We start from the raw sequence: 20244 nt of genomic DNA, 5'->3' as shown, positions 1-20244 counted from the left end.
CCACTCTTCTGGGGATTGAAGCTCTGGGAGGGGAATAGGGCCTCTCCTAGCAACTCTCAGCACTCTTCACAATCTACACAGTCATGACTGTCTAAAGTGGAATAAAGGTCTGCAGTGGATGTAGCCAGGGACAGCTTGGGTTTAAATTTGGGTAGGAGACTACATGTGCCTGCTGTAGAATAAATAGGTGGGGAAAACACTGAAAAACAATGATACTGTTTACAATGTTTTCCTTTTGGAAAGGAAAAGGGCTTTCCCTCTGCCCAGTGCCCACCCACCCAATCTCCTCCCCTCCCAATCCCTCTCCCCTCCATCTTCCTACCTACCCCTCCCCTTCCCCTTTCTCTGCCCCTCCCCAGGTAAGTTTCATGTATCGTAAGCATGATTGTACAAGAGTAAATCCCAAAAATTATCAAACCAGTCTTCCCCTCCTCCCCATCCCTCCTATTACCTCCCTTTTGCCCCTTCCCTCCCCCTTCCTCCATCCTTCCCTCACCCTCTCCATCTCCTTCCAACTCCCCCTCCCTCCTGCCACTCCCTTCCTCCTCCCCTCCCCCCCTTCCTCCACCATGGTAAGTTTTACGTATTCTAAGCATGATTGCATGGAAGTAAATCCCATTGAACTCAATAAGTATTCAAATTATCAGACCTGCCTTTCCCCTTCCTCTCTCCTTCCTCCTCCTCCCCTGCCCACTTCAGCCCTCCCTCTCTCCCTCTTCTCCTCCCCCCCATGGTCAGTTTCACCTGTCCTAAGCATGACTGCAGGGGAGTAAATCCCATTGAACTCAATAAGCATGCGAGTGATCAATCCATTCTCAGCAAACTTGCACAGGATCCCATTTCTTACCGCCCAGATTAAAAAGCAGAGAAATTCATTAATAGGTAAAAAAAAACCTTGTGTTTTAAAGCAGGGAAATTGGGCAGCTATAGTGAATACACCAGGGGAGTAGGAGACCTGCAGACAAAGAAGGAAACCCTCGAAGTGCCAAGACAGCAACCGGGCAAAAATAAAAGTGGTGATTGTTTATTGCAGCCTGACGTATCAAAAAACCCTTTGTCAAGGGCAATCTGTAAAAGTATACATATAAACAACATTAAAATGTAAACTACATTTATGAATTTATCTATTAAAAATGAACAGTACCATGATCTGCTGAAAGCTGACTCATAAACTATAATCAACAAGGAAAAGGGACAACTAAAATGGAATATAATACAAAATGAAACTTCACTTAAAACTTCACAAGATTATATGTATACCCCAAATTGGGAAATTCTTACAGTTTCTCTAATTTGAATAAACCTGGACTAAGCAAATAAGTGAAGAGGAATACAGAGCTCAGATTTCTTGTGTACATAACACACTGTTATCTAATCAATATAACAAACTGAATTTTTAGGAGTGGCTGGCTCCTGGTTCGAGGGTATCCCTCTCTTTGTCTGCAGTGCATTTGGGGTGCCTCCCCCTTTGCTGTCCTGAGCAGGAGACCTGACCTCCTACCTGAGATATTGTACTGCCCTACAAATTTGTCAAAATGCAAACACAATTTGGGTTGGTCTTTCACAGTCCAATCCACTTCCTGTGTAGCTTGGAAGAAGTTGGTAACATGTGCCTCTGAGCATATGGTGAGTGGTGGCAACACCTGCAATCAGCCCAAACAGAAACAAGACTTGTACTGTGCTGATTGTGTTTTAGCAGGGAGGAAGCAACAATATTAAGACAGTTGAGAGAGTTCAGATAGTCATTTTACTTAAGTTTGATCTGATTTGCAATTTTAATGCTCCTGATTGCTTGTGCACATGACTTATGGGAGGGGGGAGGTAAAGCAAAAGAACAGAAGGAGTGGAAAGCTCCTGCAAAAGCAAACAACATTTTTGGTGATCTTTACAAGTCCAGAAGTCCAATCCAACAGAACATTTGACAAACATCTCCATCAGCGCTGTTCCACAACTAGAATCAAGTAACCAAGAACTCCAAAATCCAAAGGGATATTTAGAGAGAGGGAAATTTAGATGCATCTCCAGTCTAGACTCTACTCTTCAGAACTCTTTTAATTTATGTATAATATTGCTACCTCTGTTGAGGCCTTGAGATTTGGCAGACTGAAAATACTTGGAAAAATGTAGTACAATTTTATGATGGTGGGAAATAATAGACTTACAGGCAAGATTTTAAAAAACCTTACCTTTATATCTATGCGATGTGTTTCAGTTGAGCACAAAAGTTTCTGGTGTGCATTACCCAACTGCTTGACTTTCCAATAGCCCATTAATTTTGGATCTGGTAATGGCAACCTGACCAAAAAATGAAAAACTATTATCTATTTGCTCTTTTTAAAAGTTAATAGTTATTGGGTTTCAAATATTGACAGATAACAAAAGCAAAGAGAGCACAAAAACAAAAATCAGCATAAAAAGAAAAATACAAGTTATTGGCATCTGAGGCTCAATGCATAGGAATCAATCCATAATTTGCTGTTTTCAAAGTAGCACTTCATCTAACAATACATTTCTATAAGTTGAAAAGTCTTGTTGGTCTCCCAGGTCATCATCCAACATCCTAACCATACAAGGAACCAGGAAATATATTCCTACAAAATATTTATTTATTTATTTATTAAATTTATATCCCACCCTTCCTCTCAGAAGGAGCCCAGGGCGGCAAACAAAAATACTAAAAGCACTTTAAAACATCCTAAAAACAAAAGAGTTCAAACATAAACATATTAAAACGAAACATCTTAAAAGGGCATTCCAGCAAAGACAGACTGGGATAAGGTCTCTACTCAAAAGGCTTGTTGAAAGAGGAAGGTCTTCAGTAGGCACCAAAAAGATAACCGAGATGGTGCCTGTCTAATATTTAAGGGGAGGGAATTCCAAAGTCTTGATGCCACAACATTAAAGACCCACTAAAGGAGTTCTGTGAAATTGAGTTTAAAGAGGAGGGTAAGTTGGGGGTTTTTTGTTTGTTTTTTTGCGGGGGGGAAGGTAGAGATTTTGAGGAGTTGAAAAGAGCAAAGAGAGACTAGCCAGAAATTATGTGAATGGTCGGTCCCCCATGCATCTGGACCAGTTTTCATTAATGACACTAACTGATGAAGCATTCCCATTTAATGACAGGGTCTACACTAGTAGAAGCACTTAGCACATTTCCCACCTGTCACAGAATACAGTCAGGACTTAAAATTAGAGTGGGTGAGTTGTCTGGGCACACTTTCAGTAGAACTGGGACACAAAGGAATCCACTACATATTGGTTAAGATAAAGTTTTTCAAACCTGCTAGACCTCCAATGTTAACAACTGTTAGTTTCAATTGAACCAGATAAGAAGACAATCTTGACTTTAAGGGGCAGATGTTCCTTTTCAATGTTTATTGTGTGTTGGGAGGGGGGCAGTGACAAAATAATTACTTCAGCAAATGGGAAAAAGGAAATGTACAGCTCAGATAATAGGGTTCTGTACTGTTAACTGTTCTTTCAGTGTTTTTGGTGATCACAGATGTAGGAGTGCCAGAATTCTGATGTGCCTCCCTCCCTGTACTGACCAATTTATACTGAGTACGCATGGGGTGGTGGTGGAGAAAGCACTCGGTTCTCTCCTGATCAGAAAACTCAGCTTTTGTTGTGGAGCAGGTAGGCAAAATAACAAAGCACCCAGAGGACAACAGCTATAGATGTGTCACCTTGTTTTCTCTATGATTCTACATGCTACATTTGAAAAAAAAGTAAGAGTTTTATCTAGAGGAAAGCACAGAGAGAGTTCCTTTAAGGGAGGGGGAGGGAAAGAGGGTGACAAGAGATCCTCATGCTACAGCAGCATCTGACCATGTTTACACATGTAGTATGTTATAAAGGAGTAATCAAAAGACTAGAGGGAGCTAGAGGGAGCCTCAGCTGACGAAGCGTCAAGGCGAGTTAAGCAGCAGAGCGAAAAGAGGGTAAGTAGCTCCCATTTATTCCATTATTTAATTGAAGTAAAACAGCTCAGAGCAATAAGTAATAAGGGCAGCCCAAGGTCACCCTGAGCTAGGAGCCAAATCCTGAAAGAACCTATATCTTAGGAGACAGATCCTAGGAGAAGGAAGCCTATAGAAAGCTAGTTTTCAACACCACCCTAGCAGGAAAGCTTCAGGGGACACTGTAAACAAGGCTAAATTCCAGTCGGAGAGAAGGGGGGAAAGGAAACTCCACCGACACATACAGGGAGAGAGTCAGCTCAGTCCTTGCTAAAAAGGGCAGCTTCAGCCTTCCTGAAACACAACCACAAGCTCTGTTTCCCTAGGTTAAAGAAAGATCAGGCTGTTCTAGGTGGGAAAACAACAAACAAAAAAGACTTGCCTGGAAGTCGCAGCCCCTTCCTTAGTTTAAAAGCAGCCAAAAGCTTAAACAGCCCCGCCCCTCGCTCAGGAAGGAAGCCTGTCTTCAAAGGAAGGAAGCCTGAGAGAATACTAAAGAGTTAAGCCCCAGCTGATAGCCATCAGCCTCAAGTAACACATCTTTGGCTGGCAGCAGTAGCTGGGAGGAACCAGCCACACTTATAAAGTCAGAGCACCCTAGCGAGGGAGCCTGCTCCACGAGCTAGAGGAAGCCCCAGCTGACAAAGCGTCAAGGCGAGTTAAGCAGCAGAGTGAGTGCAGCAGCAGAGTGAGTGCAGCAGCAGGGCGAGGAGGCCAGGGCGAGGAGGCCAGGGCGAGGAGGCCAGGGCGAGGAGGCCAGGGCGAGGAGGCCAGGGCGAGGAGGCCAGGGCGAGGAGGCCAGGGCGAGGAGGCCAGGCCCCCCCACTCTGCCCTTCTGTTCCCTGACCTCAACTAAACCGCAGTCTCCAACCCATTGACGTAATAAACCTTAAACAAAACTATGCAGGTAAGAAGCCAGCAGGGGTGTGGGGGCTTTCCAGTGTTTTGCACCGCCTGCAGCATGTACGACTATCTGCCTGTTGGACAGAAGTCGTGGGTGTGCTCTCGGTGCAATGAGCTCCTGGCTCTCCGGGAACGACTTCATTTCCTTGAGGCCAAGGTGGCGGACCTGGAAAAGCTGAGAGAGGCAGAGAGGTGTGTGGAGGAGGCTTTCAGGGACGTTATAGCTGTGTGCCACTCCAACGATGATAGCTCTCCTGCTATCATGGAGAACGATGGTCTCGGGGAAGGAGAGCATCCAGCTGAGGAAGAGGGAAACGATCCCTTAGAAGGGACCCATTCCTTGGGGGATGAGCAGCTATCCTCTCGTGCCGAGGATATATCTCCAGGGGGTGGAGGGATCCTTGTAGTGGGTGATTCGATCATTAGGAACATAGACAGTGGGGTGTGTGATGGGCGTGTAGACCGCAAGGTGTTTTGCCTGCCTGGTGCGAAGGTTGCGGATATTGCCCGTCATTTAGATAGTTTGGTAGACAGTGCTGGGAAGGAGTCAGTGGTCGTGGTGCACGTTGGCACCAACGACATGGGGAAATGCAGCCGTGAGGTCCTGGAAGCAAAATTTAGGTTGCTAGGTAGGATGCTGAAAGCCAGGACCTCCCAAGGTGGCTTTCTCTGAAATGCTACCGGTTCCACGCGCAGGACCAGCCAGACAGGCCCAGCTTCGCAGTCTCAATGCGTGGATGAGACGATGGTGTCGGGTGGAAGGGTTTGGATTTGTTAGGCACTGGGGAACATTTTGGGACAAGCCGGGCCTGTACAAAAGGGACGGGCTCCACTTGAACCAGAATGGAACCAGACTGCTGGCACTTAAAATTAAAAAGGTAGCAGAGCAGCTTTTAAACTGACTGAGGGGGGAAACCCGACAGGAGCTGAGAAAGGTCTGGTTCGGAATAAACCTCCCCCCTGGGATAAAAACCAAATAAATGATGAAATTTTAAAAGGGGTAGGCCTAGAAGTAGGCATTGTGAGAGCAGGGGCACAGGATATAAATTCAGAAGAGCAAAATTACCACAGGCCAAACTACAAGTGCCAAAGACACTTGAAGAGAGACACTGCTTACAAGTGCCTGTACGCTAATGCTAGGAGCCTCCGAACCAAGATGGGAGAACTGGAGTGCTTGGTCTTAGAGGAGAGCATTGATATAGTGAGCATAACGGAGACCTGGTGGAATGGAGAAAACCAGTGGGATGCGGTTATCCCTGGATGTAAACTATATCGGAAGGACAGGGAAGGACCTATTGGTGGCGGAGTCGCTCTATACGTGAAAGAAGGCATTGAATCCAGCAAGCTCGAAACCCCAAAAGAGGCGGACTCCTCCACAGAATCGTTGTGGGTGGTGATACCATGCCCCAGGAGGGACTTAATACTGGGAACGATCTATCGTCCCCCTGATCAAAATGCTCAGGGAGACCTGGAGATGAGATATGAAATTGAGGAAGCATCCAAACTAGGAAATGTGGTAGTAATGGGTGACTTCAACTACCCGGACATAGACTGGCCGCATATGTGTTCCAGTCATGACAAAGAAGCAAAGTTTCTAGATATTCTAAATGACTATTCCCTAGACCAGTTGGTCATGGAACCGACCAGAGGGATGGCAACCCTGGACTTAATCCTCAGTGGGGACCGGGACCTGGTGCGAGATGTAAGTGTTGTTGAACCGATTGGGAGCAGTGACCACAGTGCTATTAAATTAAACATACATGTAACTGGCCAATTGCCAAGAAAATCCAACACGGTCACATTTGACTTCAAAAGAGGAAACTTCACAAAAATGAGGGGATTGGTAAAAAGAAAGCTGAAAAACAAAGTCCAGAGGGCCACATCACTCAAAAATGCTTGGAAGTTGTTTAAAAACACTATATTAGAAGCTCAACGAGTGCATACCGCAGATCAGAAAAGGTACTGCCAGGGCCAAGAAGATGCCAGCATGGTTAACGAGCAAAGTCAAGGAAGCTCTTAGAGGCAGAAAGTCTTCCTTCAGAAAATGGAAGTCTTGTCCGAATGAAGAAAATAAAAAAGAACACAAACTCTGGCAAAAGAAATGCAAGAAGACAATAAGGGATGCGAAAAAAGAATTTGAGGAGCACATTGCTAAGAACATAAAAACCAACAACAAAAAAATCTATAAATACATTCAAAGCAGGAGACCATCTAGGGAGACAATTGGACCCTTGGATGATAAGGGAGTCAAAGGTGTACTAAAGAACGATAAGGAGATTGCAGAGAAGCTAAATGAATTCTTTGCATCTGTCTTCACAGTGGAAGATATAGGGCAGATCCCTGAACCTGAACTAACATTTGCAGGAAGGGATTCTGAGGAACTAAGACAAATAGTGGTAACGAGAGAGGAAGTTCTAAGCTTAATGGACAATATAAAAACTGACAAATCACCGGGCCCGGATGGCATCCACCCGAGAGTTCTCAAAGAACTCAAAGGTGAAATTGCTGATCTGCTAACTAAAATATGTAACTTGTCCCTCGGGTCCTCCTCCGTGCCTGAGGACTGGAAAGTGGCAAATGTAACGCCAATCTTCAAAAAGGGATCCAGAGGGGATCCCGGAAATTACAGGCCAGTTAGCTTAACTTCTGTCCCTGGAAAACTGGTAGAAAGTATTATTAAAGCTAGATTAACTAAGCACATAGAAGAACAAGCCTTGCTGAAGCAGAGCCAGCATGGCTTCTGCAAGGGAAAGTCCTGTCTCAGTAACCTATTAGAATTCTTTGAGAGTGTCAACAAGCATATAGATAGAGGTGATCCAGTGGACATAGTGTACTTAGACTTTCAAAAAGCGTTTGACAAGGTACCTCACCAAAGGCTTCTGAGGAAGCTTAGCAGTCATGGAATAAGAGGAGAGGTCCTCTTGTGGATAAGGAATTGGTTAAGAAGCAGAAAGCAGAGAGTAGGAATAAACGGACAGTTCTCCCAATGGAGGGCTGTAGAAAGTGGAGTCCCTCAAGGATCGGTATTGGGACCTGTACTTTTCAACTTGTTCATTAATGACCTAGAATTAGGAGTGAGCAGTGAAGTGGCCAAGTTTGCTGACGACACTAAATTGTTCAGGGTTGTTAAAACAAAAAGGGATTGCGAAGAGCTCCAAAAAGACCTCTCCAAACTGAGTGAATGGGCGGAAAAATGGCAAATGCAATTCAATATAAACAAGTGTAAAATTATGCATATTGGAGCAAAAAATCTGAATTTCACATATACGCTCATGGGGTCTGAACTGGCGGTGACTGACCAGGAGAGAGACCTCGGGGTTGTAGTGGACAGCACGATGAAAATGTCGACCCAGTGTGCGGCAGCTGTGAAAAAGGCAAATTCCATGCTAGCGATAATTAGGAAAGGTATTGAAAATAAAACAGCCGATATCATAATGATGTTGTATAAATCTATGGTGCGGCCGCATTTGGAATACTGTGTACAGTTCTGGTCGCCTCATCTCAAAAAGGATATTATAGAGTTGGAAAAGGTTCAGAAGAGGGCAACCAGAATGATCAAGGGGATGGAGCGACTCCCTTACGAGGAAAGGTTGCAGCATTTGGGGCTTTTTAGTTTAGAGAAAAGGCGGGTCAGAGGAGACATGATAGAAGTGTATAAAATTATGCATGGCATTGAGAAAGTGGATAGAGAAAAGTTCTTCTCCCTCTCTCATAATACTAGAACTCGTGGACATTCAAAGAAGCTGAATGTTGGAAGATTCAGGACAGACAAAAGGAAGTACTTCTTTACTCAGTGCATAGTTAAACTATGGAATTTGCTCCCACAAGATGCAGTAATGGCCACCAGCTTGGATGGCTTTAAAAGAAGATTAGACAAATTCATGGAGGACAGGGCTATCAATGGCTACTAGCCATGATGGCTGTGCTCTGCCACCCTAGTCAGTGGCAGCATGCTTCTGAAAACCAGTTGCTGGAAGCCTCAGGAGGGGAGAGTGTTCTTGCACTCGGGTCCTGCTTGCAGGCTTCCCCCAGGCACCTGGTTGGCAACTGTGAGAATAGGATGCTGGACTAGATGGGCCACTGGCCTGATCCAGCAGGCTCTTCTTATGTTCTTAGGTTGCCGCTTTTTACAACCACAGCTTGGACATTCCCCAGCTCATTATTGCAGAGGATGCCATGACTGAGCCCATGAGGAGCAAGTATGCATGGATAAGTCACAAGGCAATTTGTGCTGCATAATGCTGCATAATATTTACATATAGTTAGAGCAGTATCTGGAATAATGCAGGATTTCCTGAGGGTTGTTCTGACCTACAGAACTGCTCTTTGTATGGTCAGCAGCAAACAGAACATGCTCTGCTGGCTTTCAACAAGGAGTCTTGTTTGATTGGGGGTGGTGGTCGTGGTGGAATGGCTAACATGATGCTCTGGTTAAAATATAGTAATAAAAATCTATCTAGGTTTGTAAGGATGGTCATTGTTGGGTGACTACATCCTCTTTTTGGATATTAAGATTTTGGAAGGCGGGTGTTACATCATTTAAGCCAATATTGATTTATGATTGGCAGATAACTGCAAATAGTAGACATGAAGCAGAGGGACAGATCATTCTCACTTAGATGATGATAGGCCAGCAATGAAAATTCCATTTATGTTTTACCAATTCAGGCTTGAAAGGAGACTCTGTCTTATTGTTGTTATAAAGACCAAGAAGCTATTTTCCTGGCTCTCTTTTGTCTTAGGCTTCAAGGCCAAAAGATCTGAAACTCAACTTGAATTATTAGAGTTTGGATGAGCCCCATCAGCGTGCTCTTTAGTGTCTGCTATCTTGCCTGTGGTTATAGAAGGTTCCAGACTATAACTGGTGTTTTAATGGTCAGGTGCATCCAGGCATCCAGCAAGCCAAACATATTTGTTCCATGCATTACTTTCACGTCTGTCTTAGCCGTCCTGAAGACAGCAGGGGATGGAAGAGACAGGAATCCAGCGTGGGATAGAAAGTGACAGAATTTGGAGGGTGCTCATGGCACTGTCAAGCCTACAGGTCCCTTTACAAGTCCTGAAGTTTTGTCTTGATCTACTCAAGGAAATATTGTCATTATGGTAAGTTTAATTTTTTTTTCAGCAGGTGATTGCCTGCTGTATTTTTTTAATGTCTGGCTCACCGAGGCGCATCAATTAGGCAAAATAAATTTGCATATATTTTAATAGTCATAAAGCAAAATGTGTTATTTCCTTTTAAGTATTATAAATTTAATACTGAATTAACAGACTTGGAAATATGTAAGACCCCAGGGACTATTGCTAAATATCATGCTAATAAAGATAACACCAAAGGTCCAACTGGTACAGCCTCCATGACAGTGGCCAGCCATACTAGAATCTCTTCTCCTGTGTGACCCTAAGCAACTGGTAGTCATCTGCTGAGACATATCAGAAAAAAGGTTTAATAAAAAAGAGAAACCTTCCTGCTGTTTGGATTTTGTAAATGCAAGCAGAACCAGTTGTAATTTGGGGGGGGAGTTCTGCAAAGATGCCCTCTGAGAGGCGCTCTGCCCTCCCTCCCTTCTGAGCACCATTGCTCACTAACTCAATCTGGGAAAGAAGGCAGGTAAGCAAGCAAGCTGTTTAGGATTGTGGCTGCTTATCTTACTATGCTGGCACGCAAGCAGACAAGCAAGGGAACAACAGCCAGAGCCCCACCTGTTCACTTGTCTACCCTCTCTCTCTCTGGAATTGGATTGGGTGAAGTGAGATGGTGAGCAAGCGGACTGAGAAGAGGAGCCCCTGCTTCCATGCAGCTAACCCTAGACAGAAGGGCTCATGGCTCTCAAAAAGCCTGCTCTTTGCCTCAGCTGGCAGTAAACAATGCTGGTCAGATGTGACAAGTTAAAATGTTTAATGAAAGCTGCGAGCCCAGCTGACTTTGGAGAGCTGTGAGAGCTAAAAAAACTCAGGTCCAAAGACAGAATAAGTAAACATGAAAGGGAGGAGGGTATGCTAGGGGCCAAATATAAAACTATTTTCCCAGTGCTCAAGACTGTACTGCCCGGGAATCTGGCAAAAAATAATTCAGGCAAACCTGTTCAGAAAGCAAGATGAGTTTGAAAATATCTCCCTTGAACAGAAGGGTCTTTGCCTAAAATGATTTATCTGGCAACTCTGAGAAGAACAGATGCAGAAGACTAGTCAGGGAATGAGTTTATCCATTTCATTACAAAATTGCAGCCGTTTAGACCGCACCATGCTTACTGTAAGCACGATGGTCACTTCCATGGGAACACTGAGATCATCAAGATGTTGTTGAGATGTCCAAGTAAGGGAAGACACCAAATAGAAATGCAAGAGAGATAAACTCATCAACACTTCAGAGCCAATGAGAAGCCAAAAGGCAGGCCTCTTATTGCAGATGACGGATAAGAGAGGGTAGGTTAGGGTGACGGCAGTTATCCTTGAGATCTATGGCTGCATGTTCTCTTCTTTGAGGACCCTAGGATGGCAGATTTTCCCCATCTTAAAAATCACTCACATGTTGTCACTGAGTATTTCCTTGGTAGTCAAAGTTCAAGAGTCATGACAAAAGATTCCAAAGCAATATCAAAGGTTGTTAACTTCTACAAATTGGGTGTTTCCTAGCTGCTACTACGTTTCCCTCAATAAGCACAGACCAGGGTTGGCCATCTTTTTCAGCACTAACTGTTACAATATTAATTTGATAGCTTTAATCCTTTCAAGGCTTTGAAATATTTTATGTCGGGCACTTAAATTTTGACTGAGTTTAAAAAGATACATTTGTTATGACCATTTAACCTGCCTCAATAATCATAAGTTAGCAAATCATATTTCTGCTCTTCCAGATCAAAAGGAGAAATTAAGCCACGGGAATTAAATCTGTGCATGAAGCAGATCAGAAAACATCATTCAAATATTTTGACACACATGACACATCAGAACTCAAAAGGTAAAGGACAGTGGATGGTAAAATAGTGCACTTAATTTTGGGAAGGTGTCTCTTCATTAGAGGATCAGCATATGCAGTGCCTTCAAGGGATTCCTCTTGCATTGGCGTTTTTCTAAACTATCCTGAACTTGGTGCAGGCCCACAGGAACATAACAAAGCTTGAATATTCTGTAATGGAACTAATGACTGAGAGGTAGGTCCCAAATGCTTTAACAAGAGATTGCAAACTTTTGTTTGTCTCTCAGAGATTCAATTAATGGTCTCAACCTTAATACATCATTCACTTTTGCTTCTAATATTTTCTTGCCTTCAACACTCATTGCCAGGAATGCCGCAACCTTGGCAGAAGATTCCCGCAACATGCCTTCTGCCTTGCAGCTATGAATAAAATACAAGAGCTGTGCACACCAAATGTATCTCATGTACGTTGAGCAATGCTCTACCAAATGCTAACCCTGGTAACAGGTCCCTTCTTCTATGGCCAGCAAGAACAAGTTCTAAGTTTTGTTTTGGATTTCATAACAAATGTAACTGAGAAAAAAAATGCAGCTCAATTATGGACTGAAGTGAGACATGAGCCTATTTCTCCTGTTTTAAAACAACTTCACTGGGCTACCAGTTTGTTTCTAAGTTCAATTCAAGGTGCTCATTTTAACCTTTAAAGCCCTACACATTTAATGTAGGAATACATGGTATTTATTTATCTGTTTATCTGCCCTTCATCCAAGGGTCCCTAGGCAGTTTACATTTTTTAAAAATGGTAACATTACAGAAATCTTAAATCAATCACCATATTACAAAAAACACAACAGCATAATGGAGGTAGAGTTGATGAAAACATTGTTTCACCTCACTCCTCCAAAAAGCTGGGCAAAAAGGTATTGCCAACGAAAGCTGTATAATGTTGGTACAAGACACACCTCAGAGAGGACAGCATTCCAAAAACTGCTTAGGGGCCTACTGCACTGCCACCAGCTGAACCATTTTTGGCAGCAGCAATACGAGTAGAGCCTCTCCCACAGATCTTGATGGTTGAGATAGCAGGAGACACTCCATCAGATATCTGGAGCCCAAGTTGTTTAGGGCTTGATATGTTAACAACACCTTGAATTGGCTCCAGAAGCAAACTGACAACTAGTGTGGATCTTTGAAAACTGGTGTACTATGTATCCAGCTAGTGGTTTAAATTTTAACTGAATTTAAAGTTCTTTACAATTTATTGGTTTTATGGAAACAACTGGTAAGATTTCTTTTTATAGAGCATCTTTATCTATACATGTTGATATCAATCAATGAGGCCCTATTGTAAGTTTCATTGTTTATGAAGGCTAGTTGTCTTCAACAACAACCATTTTTGGAAGAACCCATAGGGTGGGTTTCTCAATTAAGTCAGTGCCCCTTCTGTTCCCTGTCCCACCAGCCTGGGAAGCCTAGACAATGACTTTATTGGGCAGTAGCCTCCATCTTCCCCCTCCAAAATCTAGGAGACCAGAATTTATACACAATGGGGTTTATTGCAAATAATCCTAGGACAACTAATACCTGGCCTATAGCACGGGGATATCTGAGTATCTCCTGAGCAGCTGGATTGGCCTCTGGAGCAATTCTTGCATGGATGTCTTTTGTGTCCTTTATGGGACTTCTTGTTTCAGGGATCTTGATCAGTACCTGCTGTGCCAAGGTGTTCAGCCAGTGCAGAATTTTTGGGATGTACCTAGTCTTTTCTAAGATCAGGCAAAGTGGGAGTGCCTCATCAAGTAAGCTCTCAATGCCTACCTCCACACCCAAGGAGCTTGATCACCACAGGATTTTTCCTCCCCCCCCCACATCATATTTGTCTCCAACTGTGCTTTTGAGAGATGTTCAACAGGTGGCTGTGGTTTGAGGGAAGGTTTTGTAGGCCAAATTTGGACCCCTGGTGGGCAAAGTTTGGCCTATGGGCCAGAGTCTCTCTACGCCTGCTTTACGCAAATCATATTTCTTACCCTAAATTGTCCCTGAAATTTCAACTCTCTAAACACTGGCTGCTGATCAGGCAATAAAACATTATTATTTTGTGCTGTTGTGCCTAAAGGATTGTATTATAATATTGGTATGATATACTAGGATTGATAATAATAATCATGGTTTAACACAGGAATTGATTGGCATGTGCGAAAGTTGACCCTTGAATAGGTAATGACACGGGGGGAAATGCCAGCTCAAAAAGAAAAGAAGTGCTTTCCAAGCCAGAATTTGATGACAGAATTCAGTTACCAACTATGCTTGCTGCCAAGAATGTACTGAATGTTTTTTGAGAATTTCTCATTTGCTGATAAAACTACTTGGCACATCCGTTTTTAGTTCCAGCCAGTCAAGATGGCTTCCTCTAAGCATTGTCAGGACTGAGACAAAATGTACTGAGCGATTATAAGCAAAAGGGCCAAACTTCTTCTCATATTGTGCTTGGTACATTTTGCTTGAGAAAAAGAGGAAGAAAAGAAACATGATGGCTTTTGAAACAGGAGGGAAGAGAGGTGGAGAAAAAAGGTTTTGCTGTTGCCAATGGGATAATATTCCAAACCGAGATTTTGAGAACCATCTCACATGAGGTGGTGAAATTAAAAAAATCCTCCTCTCCCTTCAGCTTTATGCCCCAGTAGCTTGCCTACTTCGTTTGAATATTTTGGAACTCCTAATCATCCAGGGCATTTCTAGCATCCAGACTCTGGACCAGGGCCTGCACAACCACTCCTGGTTCAGATGTTACAGAGATATATCATCAGCGTACTGACGATGGTACCTCACTCTGTATCTTCTCCTGATGGCTCCCAGCTGTTTCATATGGATGTTAAATAACATTGGAGACAAGAAACATTCATACAGTGCTGTCTTCTGGATCTGTCCCTGGAGATTGGAAAGAGAACCGTTGCAGAACAATGTGCCCCTGATACCCATATCCTGGAGATGGTCCAACATACCATGGTCAATGGTATTAAAAGGCCATAAGAACATAAGAACATAAGAAGAGCCTGCTGGATCAGGCCAGTGGCCCATCTAGTCCAGCATCCTGTTCTCACAGTGGCCAACCAGGTGCCTGGGGGAAGCCTGCAAGCAGGACCCGAGTGCAAGAACACTCTCCCCTCCTGAGGCTTCCGGCAACTGGTTTTCAGAAGCATGCTGCCTCTGACTAGGGTGGCAGAGCACAGCCATCATGGCTAGTAGCCATTGATAGCCCTGTCCTCCATGAATTTGTCTAATCTTCTTTTAAAGCCATCCAAGCTGGTGGCCATTACTGCATCTTGTGGGAGCAAATTCCATAGTTTAACTATGCGCTGAGTAAAGAAGTACTTCCTTTTGTCTGTCCTGAATCTTCCAACATTCAGCTTCTTTGAATGTCCACGAGTTCTAGTATTATGAGAGAGGGAGAAGAACTTTTCTCTATCCACTTTCTCAATGCCATGCATAATTTTATACACTTCTATCATGTCTCCTCTGACCCGCCTTTTCTCTAAACTAAAAAGCCCCAAATGCTGCAACCTTTCCTCGTAAGGGAGTCGCTCCATCCCCTTGATCATTCTGGTTGCCCTCTTCTGAACCTTTTCCAACTCTATAATATCCTTTTTGAGATGAGGCGACCAGAACTGTACACAGTATTCCAAATGCGGCCGCACCATAGATTTATACAACGGCATTATGATATCGGCTGTTTTATTTTCAATACCTTTCCTAATTATCGCTAGCATGGAATTTGCCTTTTTCACAGCTGCCGCACACTGGGTCGACATTTTCATCGTGCTGTCCACTACAACCCCGAGGTCTCTCTCCTGGTCAGTCACCGCCAGTTCAGACCCCATGAGCGTATATGTGAAATTCAGATTTTTTGCTCCAATATGCATAATTTTACACTTGTTTATATTGAATTGCATTTGCCATTTTTCCGCCCATTCACTCAGTTTGGAGAGGTCTTTTTGGAGCTCTTCGCAATCCCTTTTTGTTTTAACAACCCTGAACAATTTAGTGTCGTCAGCAAACTTGGCTACTTCACTGCTCACTCCTAATTCTAGGTCATTAATGAACAAGTTGAAAAGTACAGGTCCCAATACCGATCCTTGTGGGACTCCACTTTCTACAGCCCTCCATTGGGAGAACTGTCCGTTTATTCCTACTCTCTGCTTTCTGCTTCTTAACCAATTCCTTATCCACAAGAGGACCTCTCCTCTTATTCCATGACTGCTAAGCTTCCTCAGAAGCCTTTGGTGAGGTACCTTGTCAAACGCTTTTTGAAAGTCTAAGTACACTATGTCCACTGGATCACCTCTATCTATATGCTTGTTGACACTCTCAAAGAATTCTAATAGGTTACTGAGACAGGACTTTCCCTTGCAGAAACCATGCTGGCTCTGCTTCAGCAAGGCTTGTTCTTCTATGTGCTTAGTTAATCTAGCTTTAATAATACTTTCTACCAGTTTTCCAGGGACAGAAGTTAAGCTAACTGGCCTGTAATTTCCGGGATCCCCTCTGGATCCCTTTTTGAAGATTGGCGTTACATTTGCCACTTTCCAGTCCTCAGGCACGGAGGAGGACCCAAGGGACAAGTTACATATTTTAGTTAGCAGATCAGCAATTTCACCTTTGAGTTCTTTGAGAACTCTCGGGTGGATGCCATCCGGGCCCGGTGATTTGTCAGTTTTTATATTGTCCATTAAGCTTAGAACTTCCTCTCTCGTTACCACTATTTGTCTCAGAGACTGAGCAGAAGGACCAGCGACACATACTCCCTGTCTCTTTTCTGATAAAAGACATCTGTCAGAGCCACCAAGGCCAGTTTGGTCTCAAACCTAGGTATGAATCCAGATTGAAATGGGTCTAGACAATCTGTTTCCTTCAAGAATGTCTGTAGCTTCACTGCCATGACCCTCTTAGGTGTCTTGCTCAAAAAGTGGATTTTCAGTTCTACAGGCATTGTAGAAAGTGTGCCTGGAAGATGCGAGAGATGATTATGGGGATGGTTTAAACACTGTCAATTGCCTAAGACATTTGGCTGGAGGAAGAGACCCTGTTATTCCTCCTTAGTAAATCTAAAATAACAAGGAATTCCATAAAAACCAATTTGCCTAACACCAGCATTTTGTAGTATAAAGGGAAATATTTGTTGCTTTTCAAAAAAGGGGTTTTGAAATTGCTTTGCAGCCTACTCCTAACCATGTGAATTCAGAAGTAGATACTATTTAATTTATTGGGGCCTACTCATAGCTAAGTCAAGTTAGAATCATAGCCTTAGTGGTTAGATCTTAAAAACATGACCTTACAAAATTTCCTAGATAAAGTTTTATATTACAAAAAACAATAAATTGCCTGAAATCATAATAAAGCCACCAATATCATGAAGCAAACTAGATGGCTTTTGAGAAATTGACCAGTACATGTCTGATGATGAGATGCTAAGTCCAGTCATGAATTAATCGCTCTTTGGTGGGCACATTACACAAAATATCTTGAAGGATTTATGCAGTATTAAGACCTACCTCACTTCACTTCTCCACTATTGATAAAAGAATTTGGATTTGCTACTTATTATGGCGATAAATTGCAGAATGATCATTCAGTAAAGAAAAACTGAGAAGAACAAATATTCCCCTTTATTTTATTCATTTGATCATACAAATCATCAATATTGATAAACTCAAAATGCCCACAATTTATACATAATAGCATAAGCTGTAAATGTACATTGATTATGCTCTATGAATAAAAAATAATTCAAGAATATATCAATCTATTTTTTTGAATTCAATACAAAATTTCAAACATTCAAGCCTTCCAGGTTGATCTTAACTAGCAGCAATATACAATATATGTTAGTCTTACTCCTTAGCCAGCTGTATATTGGTGGGTTTTGCTCCAATTGGTATTCCATGTTTATGCAAAGTCCGAATTAAAATCTCACGCATTTCATTGTTGTAAGAGTCAAAATCAAAGACATTTCTAACAGCATTTGCAAGTCCTTCTGTTGGAAACTTCTGCAGAGGGCGAGAGAAAGGAAAATATAAACTGCCACAAAAACATTAATTCACTTGTAGCCTATGACCCTCATCCAAAGTTCCACACACACATACACCAAGAACTAAAACTTCACAGGTTCACTGAAGGAGTTCTAGGCAAGCCTGAGCATATCCATTCATTGAAATGTTACAACAGGAATGCACATTTCAACTTGTTCCATACATTGAAATGAAAGTGGGTATACACATCAAATCTCTCATTCGTGCATGTGAGGCCACCAGAAGAAGAACCAGTCAGCCACCTTCTATTATGGATACAGCTCTGCTGAAAGCCACCCTCCCTCCAGCCACCAACCATCACTGAGGCCACCAGAAGGAGATGCAGAAGTAGCAGCCCTTCCACTGTGAAAACTTCATGACCTGCTGAATATCTGCTGAATTTTGCAAATCCCTTTGCCTTTTGAGTCACATCTTATGGATTGTCTTATTTCTAATCTTTGTAAGCTGCTCTGGGAGCCTTCTTTAGCAGAAAAACTGATTTAAAAAGCACCCTAATTTCATCATGAATCATAAGATATAAAGACCACAGCATAACATTTTCAACACTTTTGAGCAGAGCATTTCAGGCTGCAACCCTATCAGACTTTCTAGGTAGTAAACCTTATTGAACACAGCTGGACTTACTTCTTAATACATATGTACAGGACTGCATCATTACTGGTCTAGCTTGAAAAACTGCATCTGAGAAGACTCTAGCCTATGAAAACGCATACCACAAAATGTCTTTTAAGTTATTGCAGAACTCTTCCTTTTTGGAACACTTGTGATCCTTTCTTCCCTTTTGCAATAACAATTATTGGGCGGGAAATAAAAAATCTATACTTTCCCCACAAATTAGGTTTTGTATCAGAAAATGTAAAGTTTTATTTTGTATGTTATTTTAATTTTCTGCATGTTTTGAAGATCTACCAGTTTCAGGGTGAGATCTATTTCTTTCTATTGCTATGTTGTAAAATTATGTCTTAATGTCCTTGGCTGGCTATGTATTTTATTATTACTACTACTGCTAGCTGAGTAACTTTGGGGGTGTTGCAGAATCATATTGTGATTTTATATCTTGTACTGTAGCTATTGTACTGATTTTTTATTATTAGGTGAGGTCCCTTGAATGAGTTGTAAGGCAGCCTACAAATATTATAAAATAAAATGAATAAGTATACATGCATAGACACACAAAATTACGTGTGGAGTGATAAGATTTTAAAATGAGAAAGAAAAAAACAAAAGCCATGAAATGTATCAAAAAGTTAAAGAAACAAAATCATTTTATAAGTGCATTAACCAAGATTAAGTGTAATTTAATAATACATAACTTTTTTCAGTTTGACAACACTGATATCTGTTTTTAAAATACATATTATATTTTTTAAGTATCATGGTGGGATTAGATTTCACATCTGGCTAGCAGGGGGTGAGGAGATGACTACTAACAATAAGGCCAACCAGAATTTTGTGGATTCCTTGGTACACTTCAACATACTGTCATGTGTAGTACTCTATATTACCTGTTTTCTTTCTACAGTAGTACCCTTTAGGTATTACAGAGAGCTGCTGCATAGCTACTGAAGAGTGGATACTCAATTTCTCAAACTATATATTTCTTCCTGCTTCTGGGCCAGTTGTTTGAGTAGCTGAACAATTGCTTTTCAACTTCTTTACATGAAGCAAATATTTGTACTTTGGCTGTTACTGCAGAGAAAAGATTTGGCCAATGACCAGCTAGATTTTGTATATAAATAAATCATGCTGGGAAAATATACATCCTAAAGTTTACATTACTTGCCAACAGTATAAACACCTTTCAGCTAAAATAGACTACATCCAAGCAGAAGAAAACTATGCCAGCAAAAAAGCTAGCAGTGATACAAAACTACAGAAACAGAAGTAGTGTATGACTAATTTCCTTCCCTCGTCCCCAAGCCATGAGATTGTATAATTTCCCTCCTTCCTTTCATCCCAACCCTTTCCCCTTACCTGCTAGACACCAAGAGCTCTGAGTCCAAAACAATCACACTAGTTTTTGTTTTTGCTGTTGGTTTAAAAAACAAAAAACAAAGGATCCCAGCAGTTCCCCTCACCAGGAGTCTTGGAAGCAATTTAGAGCAATAGAAAAAGAAGAAACCTAACTTCAGTCTGAAAATGTGTATTTGTGAAGGAACACCTCCTTGTGTTTTATTTGGTTTAGTAATATTTAGTTTGTATGAGTCAGCTTTATATGTCAAAGTCAGTCCTTTGGCCCACCTGGCCCAGAATTGTCTACTCTTGACTGGCAATATCTCTAGAGTCAGGCCTATAAGAGCCATTCCAGTTTTCCAAGGCCCTTTGAAGCAAAGACTGAACCTAGATCTTCAGTAGACAAAGTATGTGCTTTAATACTGGG

At 42.2% G+C, this 20244-nt stretch overlaps 1 protein-coding gene across 4 annotated transcripts in view; it reads right to left on the bottom strand.

Annotated features, from left to right (window-relative positions):
* Positions 1-20244, bottom strand: part of VWA8 (von Willebrand factor A domain containing 8) — a 271730-nt gene that overhangs the window by 124976 nt on the left and 126510 nt on the right. For all 4 annotated transcript variants that reach the window (XM_061629912.1, XM_061629914.1, XM_061629913.1 and 1 more), the window contains exons 26-27: positions 17671-17822; positions 2187-2295 (exon numbers count right to left, since the gene is read on the bottom strand). In XM_061629912.1, the coding sequence (XP_061485896.1) occupies positions 2187-2295; positions 17671-17822 (261 nt within the window). The remainder of the gene's footprint in view (positions 1-2186; positions 2296-17670; positions 17823-20244) is intronic.

The sequence above is a fragment of the Rhineura floridana genome, chromosome 5, assembly GCF_030035675.1.
Source record: "Rhineura floridana isolate rRhiFlo1 chromosome 5, rRhiFlo1.hap2, whole genome shotgun sequence".
NCBI classification, from domain to species: Eukaryota; Metazoa; Chordata; class Lepidosauria; order Squamata; family Rhineuridae; genus Rhineura; species Rhineura floridana.
This window is presented reverse-complemented; position numbering and strand designations above follow the sequence as displayed.